This window comes from Bos grunniens, chromosome 15 (assembly GCF_055505025.1).
Source record: "Bos grunniens cultivar Pamir isolate PY7600 chromosome 15, Bosgru_T2T1.0, whole genome shotgun sequence".
Taxonomy (NCBI): Eukaryota; Metazoa; Chordata; class Mammalia; order Artiodactyla; family Bovidae; genus Bos; species Bos grunniens.
Genome location: NC_141179.1, coordinates 44,150,540 through 44,159,979, shown reverse-complemented (window position 1 = coordinate 44,159,979; position 9,440 = coordinate 44,150,540). Strand labels below are relative to the sequence as shown.

Here is a 9,440-nt window from a genome sequence, read left to right as displayed (position 1 = left end):
TGATAGCTCTGAAGGTTACCCGTGCCCTTTTCTAAATGCTCCACAAATTATATACACATCCCTGTCTTATTAATACAAGTGACATCTCCTACACACAAAGTCCTTGATCCTTCTACATATAGAATGTGCAGTCAACTAAACAACAATATCATCTTCACATGAATTTGTTATCAAAGTTCTCCCCCGACTGTGTAAATTTAAAAGTGAAAGTCAGGATGTATTTTTTAAACTCTATACTTAATTTTGTTGGTTTCATTCTATTAAGGTGATTATGAATCTTGATTCTGTGGCTCATTGTTTAAGTCAGATTGGTTAAGTCTTTTTACATTTATATTTAGAATAAATGGACAAAAGTAAAGCAGAAAACCTTTTGAGGTGGAATGGTAGTATTTTCTGAGGAGTGGTAGAAACATAATTCTAGATTGTGATAACCACTGTCAAAGGTATAGAATGTTTCTTGTTGACTATTTCATAACTACACTGCTGCTGCTGCTGCTAAGAAGCTTCAGTCGTGTCCAACACTGTGTGACCCCATAGATGGGAGCCTACCAGGCTCCCCGTCCCTGGGATTCTCCAGGCAAGAACACTGGAGTGGGTTGCCATTTCCTTCTCCAATGCAGGAAAGTGAAGTCTCTCAGTTGTGTCCGACTCTTAGCAACCCCACGGACTGCAGCCCACCAGGCTCCTCCATCCATTGGATTTTCCAGGCAAGAGTACTGGAGTGGGTTGCCATTATCTTCTCCGCATAACTACACTGTTTAAGTACTGAAATATTAACACAAGGTAAGTATCTATCATCTGTAAAATGCAGCTATTTGGAATATCATTTAGACATTTTACTATATATTAAGGTTCATCCAACACTTCCCCTCCACAAACCTATTTGCTTGAACTAAATAAATATTTCCTTTCTAAATAATTTATAAAAAGTAAATTTCTAAATAAAATTTCTAGAAGCAAATGTTCTTTCACACTGAGAATCCACCATAAAAGACTGTTCTCATATACAGTGAAATCTTTGAGGGACTCATATGCCAACCACTTTACATGGGTTATCTCATTTGATGCTGTGAAGTAAGTACTATTATCACTTCTGTTTTATAGATTACAAAGCCAAGCTCACAGAGGTTCACTAATTTGCCCAAGAACATATAGCTGGTAAGAGAAAGCTGAAGGACTAGTAGCAATGGAGGAAATGAGGACACAAAGCCTTGTGTTCAGAAGATCCTATAAGTGAAACACTGATGCAACTGGGCTTTACCTACACTCCCCCACCTTCCAGGGGCCCTGACACAAGAGACTTTGTCAGACAAATACATGGAGGGCAAGATTTCTCTTTATTGTTACATTAATCTCACAAATAAACCCAACACAGCCAGAAACACTGAGCAGATAAAATGCCAATGCAGAAAGGTCTGCCAACAGGAGGAGGGAGGAATCCAGTTCATCTCCTCCACATGCCCAGCCTGGAAAGATATTTCTACTATACGAGAGTAAGGGAAGCTGACATACTAAGCAATCCATCAATAGACACTTAGAGCTAAGGAACAGAAACTCTTACCAGGTGGGGTCTGTGCAGGGCAAGGAAATAGAAAAGTCAGAAAACATTTGTTCCTCAAATAAGCCAGGCATAGAAATACCAAACGACAAAAGCAATACTGTTTTCAAGCTCCCTGTATTTTATTTGGACATCTAATAAGGAATGAGAGGGTTACAGTTGTACATGGTTTCTTCTTGCTACTGCCTGTCTTCTGCGCTGTGACCCAGGTAGTCACTCTCTTCCCACACCTTCAATCAGAGGTACTAGTGAGAATTTTCTAGAATTCTGGGAAGAACCAACCTTACCTGCTTACCTAGCCAGCCCAAGAAATGTGGATTCAGTGTTTCCTCAGGAAAATCAAGGTAAGACAGGTGCTATCAGATTAATCAACCTGGCAGCATTTAAAGAAGATTAATGAAGCTCAAGACTTTCTACAGTTATCTTTAGACATCTTTAGGTACCACTATCAAACCTAAGGTTTAAAGCACAATTACTTGGTTAATGAATTCAAATGATCTGACTGCATGGAGTGGGATTATGATACCCTAAGCTCAGATCACCCCAACTGTTTCTATTCCAAAATTGGAAAATCACAGACTGATTCTCAGAGGCCAGAAAGATCATTAAGGGCCATCTGATCATCCCCCTGATGCCATATAATCCTGAACTCAAAGGGTCAGATTCAGCAGCATCTTTCTAGTATCTGAGAATTCCTGGCCTTACTTGGTCCACAGGGAATTCAGGATAAACCAAGCCAAGGAACTTCTAACATGCCTCTCTTGTGGCCAAGAGTCGAGGCTCAGACTGGGACTTCCAACTTGGGAAGGAAGAGGTGAAAGTATTTCAACTCAGTCCTGGGGTAAGAAGTAGGCCAAAGTGGTACCATGAAAGGTGAGGGAGGAGAGTGCAGAGGCCTCAGTGGAAAAGTACAGATGCTCCCTGTGTTAAGAAAACAAGGGTGAATTGAGCGGGCACTGAAGACTGGTAATATGGGGTCACCCCTGTGGAGCATCAGATGTGGCCTCCCCTGCTGTGGCTGTGCTTAGTTTTCCATCTTGCTTTCTCTGTAGAGGCTGATAAGAATGGGGCCGGGGGTGACCCAGTGACAACTGGCTGCAGTATGGCTGCCTACCTGTTCAAATGGGGGTCATGTCACCAAGCTCATAGTCTTTAGGGATCTTCTGAAAAGCTAACAACATTCAGAGTTCCAAAGAGCAGTCTGGTAGAAACAGTAGCTGAACACTGGATGAAATAGTTGGTGGGGATGTGGCAAAGTCTGAAGAACGATCAGTGAATACTTGAGGAACTACTGCTATGAACCAAGGGTAGACTTGGGAACCTCCTATAGGGATACCCACAGCTGGCTATTTTTCTGACTTCTCTGAGCACATCTCTGACCAAACTGAAAAGGGAGATTCCATTACAGGTATCTATACATCCAACTGACACCCAACGGAAGGCTGTGACCTCTTTGAAAGGGGTCAGGAAGTACTGAGGAGTCAGAAACAGTTGTCCTTAACACTACCAGCTCCTACCATGCCTCTTTCCTTACACCAGGACAGAAGTGAAGAACTCCCCAACCCTCAATTCGCTACCAGCAGGTTTCATTCCCAGACCGCCATCCCAGAAATGTTTCCTTGGGTAGGCATTCCCACCAACTGACTCTATCCTTCTGTTTTGGACCTGCTCAAGGTCTTCTCCTCTTCTTCCCCTACTCCTGCTCCCAGCTACTAGAGTCCAAGGCAGACAAATAACAGGCTAGACAGAAATACTGACTGGATCTTGGGGGTATCAACATCCGACAACAATGCCCAGGTTATTTATTGAAGCCTTCAATTCCATCTCTGAGAGTGGTTAATGTGCTTCTGTCTGTGATTCCTTTCTCCTTCTCCCCTCCAAGAAGTTCAAGGTGAGGAGCCGCCTCATTCACCTTTATACCTGTGGCTTTTGGGCACAAAGATAAGCACCTCAATGTGACAGCTCGGGTCAGGGAACTTTTAGTGGGCGTAGCACTCAGGAGGGAGGGCTATCCAGGTCCTCTGGCATCCATCCCCAAAGCACATCCTTCCCCTACCCTGCCTTTTCACAAACCCTTACCTCTTCATCCTCCTCTCAAGGCTTGAAGCCACAAATGAAAATGAACATGGCCCTGGCTTTGGCTTGTCTGGTCTGAGTTCTAGGTGCCCTCTGCCACTGACAGTATATGAGCTTAGACAATTCACTTGCCTTTCTGGTCCTTTAAATGAAAGGGTTGGACTAGCCCATCTCTCTGAGTTCTTTCAGTTCAATTTGTACTTGAGAAATCAACAAATGAATTAGAAGAGATTCTAATTCAGAGCCATAGGTATTCTGCATAAGAAGTAAAGGTCAGGTTCCTGTTTATTACATATGTTAACTCTAGGAGAAGCAGCAAGTTATCTGAGGAGAAATAGAACCCGGCAGCCCCTATGTTTGACTAATAAAAGCAAATTCCTTTAAGAAGCAGAGAAATAGGCCATAAGTGAGACCTGGCAGTGTCAAAAAGATCTATAAATTAAGTGGTCAAAGGAGTAAAAAACAATGGCTATAACCAGACAAGATCTCTAAGCACAGACTAAAGTCTAGAGAGGTCTGGGAGGGAATGAGCCCCTGGAGCTTCTACTAGAGGGTAGGACTTGGTCCACAGCAAGTTGCTGCTGCATTTGGTTCAAACCCAGTTTTTTCAATCTGTCAACCTGGTGTGTGTGCACACGTGCAGACATGCTGTAGGCTGCAGTTAGGCTTCTGAAGTGCTGAAATGAGAAAGAAATGGAAGAAATGATACCAAATTCAAAGAAATTAGGCTGAAGGCACGTACAATATTAATTAGTTTAAAAGCTACTCACTTCCTCCACCACACTATGCAGTATCAATCACTACTCATTATGAAACATAGGCTACAGAATTGTGTGGGATTGTGAACTCTGGGGGTGAGGAGGGGTGTTATTGTTATGTGATTGAAAGTCAAAAGCAGGATACAATCCAATATCCTGTGTGAGAACCCCTCCAGTTAATGACAAATGGATTTGACTTGACCTGACCCATTCTGGCACTCACTTATCTTCATTCAAGGAAATTGTCTCCACAAAAGGGATTTCTTCCTTGTCTGTCTTTCCCATGATCAGCCGGTGCTTATCCAAGTTTATGATGCACTGAAAACAAAACAGGATCACTGGTTACTGTCAATGATTTCACTGTGTAAGAGAACACTTACCTCAGGCAAAAGGTACCAATGGGTTAGTAGAAATAATCATACCTTCAAGGATCGGAGAGTCTGCAGACCAAGAGACAAATTCTTCTCATTATCCTCTAATAAGAAAAAAAAAAAAAAAACACCTAGGATTTAACCATTCCCATGTTGTTTAGAAATCAGCCTAATCACCTTTAGGTTCTATACAACTTCCCTCTCTCCCATGCATCTAATAAACATCTACTAAGCATTCCTCTAGGAGAAGGCAATGGCACCCCACTCCAGTACTTTTGCCTGCAAAATCCCACGGACAGAGGAGCCTGGTAGGCTGCAGTCCAAGGGGTCGCGAAGAGTCGGACATGACTGAGCGACTTCACTTTCACTTTTCACTTTCATGCACTGGAGAAGGAAATGGCAACCCACTCCAGTGTTCTTGCCTGGAGAATCCCAGGGACGGGGGAGCCTGGTGGGCTGCCGTCAGTGTGGTCGCACAGTCGGACATGACTGAAGCGACTTAGCAGCAAGCATTTCTCTCTTTTTTTTTTTTCATACAAAGCCACTCACATGACCTTTTTTACTCTCCCAGATAATTAGAAAATAGATCATCAATAACCAATGGCAGTTACAAAGAAAAAACACACTACCAAGAATTGGCTTCACACTCAGTAAGGAACACTGTACCTCTCCCTCGTGGCTTATGGGTACAATAAGAGTATAATACCCACTCAAGAAAAATTCTCTAGCAATGAACTATAAAGATGATTCCTGAAAGCCCAGTCTTAGTCTCCTGCCATAAGCCGCTGCTGCATCCATGAAAGCCACTCACTTTCTACTGATGGCCACATTTTTGTCACTCCCCTTGCCTCCTCACAAGTATTTCCATCTTACATCCCATAATTCACTAAAATGGCAAACTTTAAAACACCATTTTTGCTCATAAATTGTTCAGAAACCCTTCAAAGCAGCAACAAGCCGCATCAAAATACATGGCTTGCTTCTGAATCCTATGAGAAGCTGCTATTACCCCACCCACCGCACTTGGAGCCACCAGGGTCCAAGTACCGTCGAGGTGCCCCTCTGCAGGCCAAGCAACCTGCTTCCTGCCATGGGTCCGCGTGGACTGCCTCTCGCCTGCTGGAGAAGTCCGCAGACTTGAGTTTTTTATATTAAGTAATTTGCCCCAGATCATTATAGTTTGAGCTTCCCTGGTGGATCAAGTGGTAAAGAATCCACCTGCAATGCAGGAGACCCAGGTCCAATCCTTGGGCTGAGAAGATACCCTGGAGAAGGAAATGGCGACCTACTCCAGTATTCTTGCCTGGAAAATCCGACAGAGGAGCCTGGTGGGCTACAGTCCATAGGGTCTCAAAGAGTCGGACACGACTGAATGACAAAAGGTGGTAGAATCAAGATTCAAACCCAGGTCTTTTTACTTTAAAGGACAAAGCAAGGCCTTTGGACAAAAACCAGGAACTTAGAGTAGTGGGAAATAGAGTACATGAGAGAAAGTATAGGAGTTGGTGAGAAGTTATGATGGGATTTATGGCAAAGGAGTAAGAGGATCTTGCCCTCTACCTCTAACTAGCCCATGGAAAGTTCTCAGGAGCCACTTTTACTGGCACACAGAAATTTTTGTTTTCTTACCCCTTGAAATTTTTTATTCTCTGAGTGATTTTCAACATGTCTTGCATGTAGCTCAAGGCCCATCTAGTACTTTGGAAGGCAAAAACTGGGACAAGGTTTATAGTACAAAAAAGTAGAAACCTGGGGTTTTAAAGAAGTCAGTACTTACAGGCCTGAGATCCCATGAGGGTTTGGTGGAAGGAGGGAGAGGGTTTACCTTAGGGGTCCACAGGCCCAGTCCCCAATTCAACTCACCAACCACAGCTGCTGGGCAGTCCAGGCGGAGGGAGCCCAGTGTGATCACCAGGTGCTCAATCTGGCCCACAACTTTCAGATGCCGGGGTAGAGAAAGCCTCTCTCCTTCATGCTTGTGAGATCTGACATGCTCCTTGAGTCTGCACCAGAGAGCAAATACCAGAATCCCCTTGGCAGAGGTTTCTGATGGAATCTGGCAATGCCTACCTTCTGACACACAGCTGGAATATTCCAGGGATTTCCTGGGTTAATTTATCAAAAGAAAATGTTAGCCTACATTTCTTGTTTGAGCACTTTATCCTAAACATGCCAGGGGGTATATAAAAAAATATATAAAGATTTAGCTCCTGTTCTAGAAAGCTATGTCACTATCTGAACTCGTGGGACACACTCAGAGAATCCTTTTCTGCATTCCAACATCCCCACCTATGTGCAAGGCAGTTTAGTTAACATAGCCTTTTACACGGAGAAGGCAATGGTACCCCACTCCAGTACTCTTGCCTGGAAAATCCCATGGACGGAGGAGCCTGGTAGGCTGCAGTCCATGGGGTCGCGAAGAGTCGGACAGGACTGAGCGACTTCCCTTTCACTTTTCACTTTCATGCATTGGAGAAGGAAATGGCAACCCACTCCAGTGTTCTTGCCTGGAGAATCCCAGGGACGGGGGAGCCTGGTGGGCTGCCGTCTATGGGGTCACACAGAGTCGGACACAACTGTAGTGACTTAGCAGAGCCTTTTACACATCTGTGGGTAAAGATCTCAGAGTGGGCAGATTAGTCCTAATTTTAGAAGATCCTTTGTTCAATGTCTAATTTTGTCTTTGTTTTAGTCTATCTTCTTCACTTAGTCTTAGGCTATAAGGTTGGTAGAGGTAGGTACTTACTTGCTGAGTGCATTGATATTGGTTAATTCCTAGTTAATTTAACTTGTCTGTCTAGAAGAGAAAGGAAAGAACAGCACCAAGGTTTCACACAGTTATGTAAGCTGGTTGGAAGAGCCAGCATCCGAGCTATTATGAGTTGGTGGATAAATACTTAATTATGGACTCTCTGTGCCGATACTTCTGCTTTACTCCATTTTCTCTCTTTTGGTGTTACAGCCTATGCAAAAGGAAAATAATTGCAGTTTTATAGATGGTTATTAACTCCTCTGGAATCATGGCAGTCTACTGCCTAATTATGCACCAGGACATTATTAGTCTTTCTGGAAACATCATGTTGCACTATAGGTCATCTCTTCACTGCATAAAAAGGCTCAGGATTCTTCCCACAGGAGCACTTGTGTCTTTGGACTCCCCCACCACCCTAAATAGCAATGCACAAAACCCAAAGAGCCAGCTGCAAAGAGTCAGTGGTGAGGGGTGAGAAGGTAGAAACAAGAAGGAACAGGTCCTGTGGGCAGAAGTCACTGATCTACAAATCAAGATTTGTGCAAGTCCTGCCTAAGAACAAGAATATTTTTTAAAGTAGCTTAAAATGGGCCATTACATCTACTCTAGTCATTATTTCAATACAGAGATCTGGGCTGGGGGATGCTTTGTTGTACTTAGAGCTAGAGAAGTGGAAAAAGATATTGGATTGATCCTCCCAATTCTGGGCTAGACCTCAGGGCCCACCTGGTATTCTGGAGAGAAGAAAAGGAAGAAGAAAGAGAATGAAAGGACGGATTGAGTGAAAAGGAGGAAAGATACAAAATGCTTTTCTCTGACTAAAAAAGAGGGAGAACCCAATTCCAGCTTTTAGAGAACTTAATATATTCAATATATGAGGTGTCTGCCTCACATTCAGTCCACAGCAGGGACATCAGTAAGATCTGATTTTACATGTTATTTGCAGAAAGGAAAGACACTAATCACACCTGTGATGGTTCAGGCCCAATAGCTCTATTCCACGGTCTCACTGATGCTTCTTGGGACAGGCAGGGTGACCTCCAGAACTCCAAGTAAGCCAAGGTCAACCACATCCCTGATTTTACTTCTCTGGGCTATACCTACAGGGCAGCTCTTTTTAATTTGCTGTCTGGGAAGGGCACAAATCAGGATCAGGGCATGGCATGCAATGAGTCAAGGATCTCATATTTTCTCATTCCAGAGCCCAAAGGTCTTTGTTCAAAACTTAATTGATGGGAGATAATGCTTCCCTGGTGGCTCAGATGGTAAAGAATCTGCCTGCAATGTGGAAGACCCGGGTTCGATCGCTGGGTAGGTAGGGAAGGTCCCCTGGAGGGGGGCATGGCAAACCACTCCAATATTCTTGCCTGGAGAATCCCATGAACAGAGGAGCCTGGTTGGCTACAGTTCATGGGGTTGCTAAGAGTCAGACATGACTGAGTGAGTAACAGTTTGTTTTAATGGAAAGCCTGAACTTCAAAATAAATTCAAGCAAAGAGCATATAGCATCTGACTTCTAGTACAAGTGGCTACTTACCCCAGTCTGTCCACACAGGCTGAAGAGATGAGATTATATTGACAGCCTGTGTCAACCAAGGCTTTCACATCCTTTCCAGCACACTGTGGAGAGAAAATATACTGTTCAACGGAAGCCAGAGATGCAAAAAGGAAGAGAAATCCAAACAGCAAGCAGCAGATGTCGCATGAAAGGCAGGGTTGGAGAGCATCTTCACATTTATGGAGGATAGTGTCCCATCTGTATCCATTGTGGTGTCTCCTTTGAGGGGTTCTTTTTCCTGCTGATTGTAGAGCTGACAGAGGATCCCAAAGGACTTTGGGATGTTTCCTTGTATACACAAAGTGGCTTTTAACTGTGTGTGTGTGTATCACATATCCCTTTGCAAATCTGATGAAACATTTAGTCC

At 43.7% G+C, this 9,440-nt stretch overlaps 1 protein-coding gene and 1 pseudogene across 2 annotated transcripts in view; both read right to left on the bottom strand.

The window, feature by feature from the left end:
- Positions 1 to 1,318: 1,318 nt before the first annotated feature.
- NRIP3 (nuclear receptor interacting protein 3) overlaps positions 1,319 to 9,440 on the bottom strand; it is a 28,364-nt gene continuing 20,242 nt past the window's right edge. The window contains exons 4-8 of one of the 2 annotated variants that reach the window (XR_015142088.1): positions 9,053 to 9,135; positions 6,627 to 7,726; positions 4,815 to 4,867; positions 4,616 to 4,710; positions 1,319 to 4,311 (exon numbers count right to left, since the gene is read on the bottom strand). Coding sequence is in view for 1 of the 2 variants with exons in the window: in XM_086340145.1 (XP_086196271.1) it covers positions 4,296 to 4,311; positions 4,616 to 4,710; positions 4,815 to 4,867; positions 6,627 to 6,766; positions 9,053 to 9,135 (387 nt within the window). In the remaining variant the exon portion in view is untranslated. The remainder of the gene's footprint in view (positions 4,312 to 4,615; positions 4,711 to 4,814; positions 4,868 to 6,626; positions 7,727 to 9,052; positions 9,136 to 9,440) is intronic. The other variant, XM_086340145.1, reaches the window with a different exon arrangement.
- Positions 5,304 to 5,529, bottom strand: LOC147357772 (small nucleolar RNA U3; annotated as a pseudogene).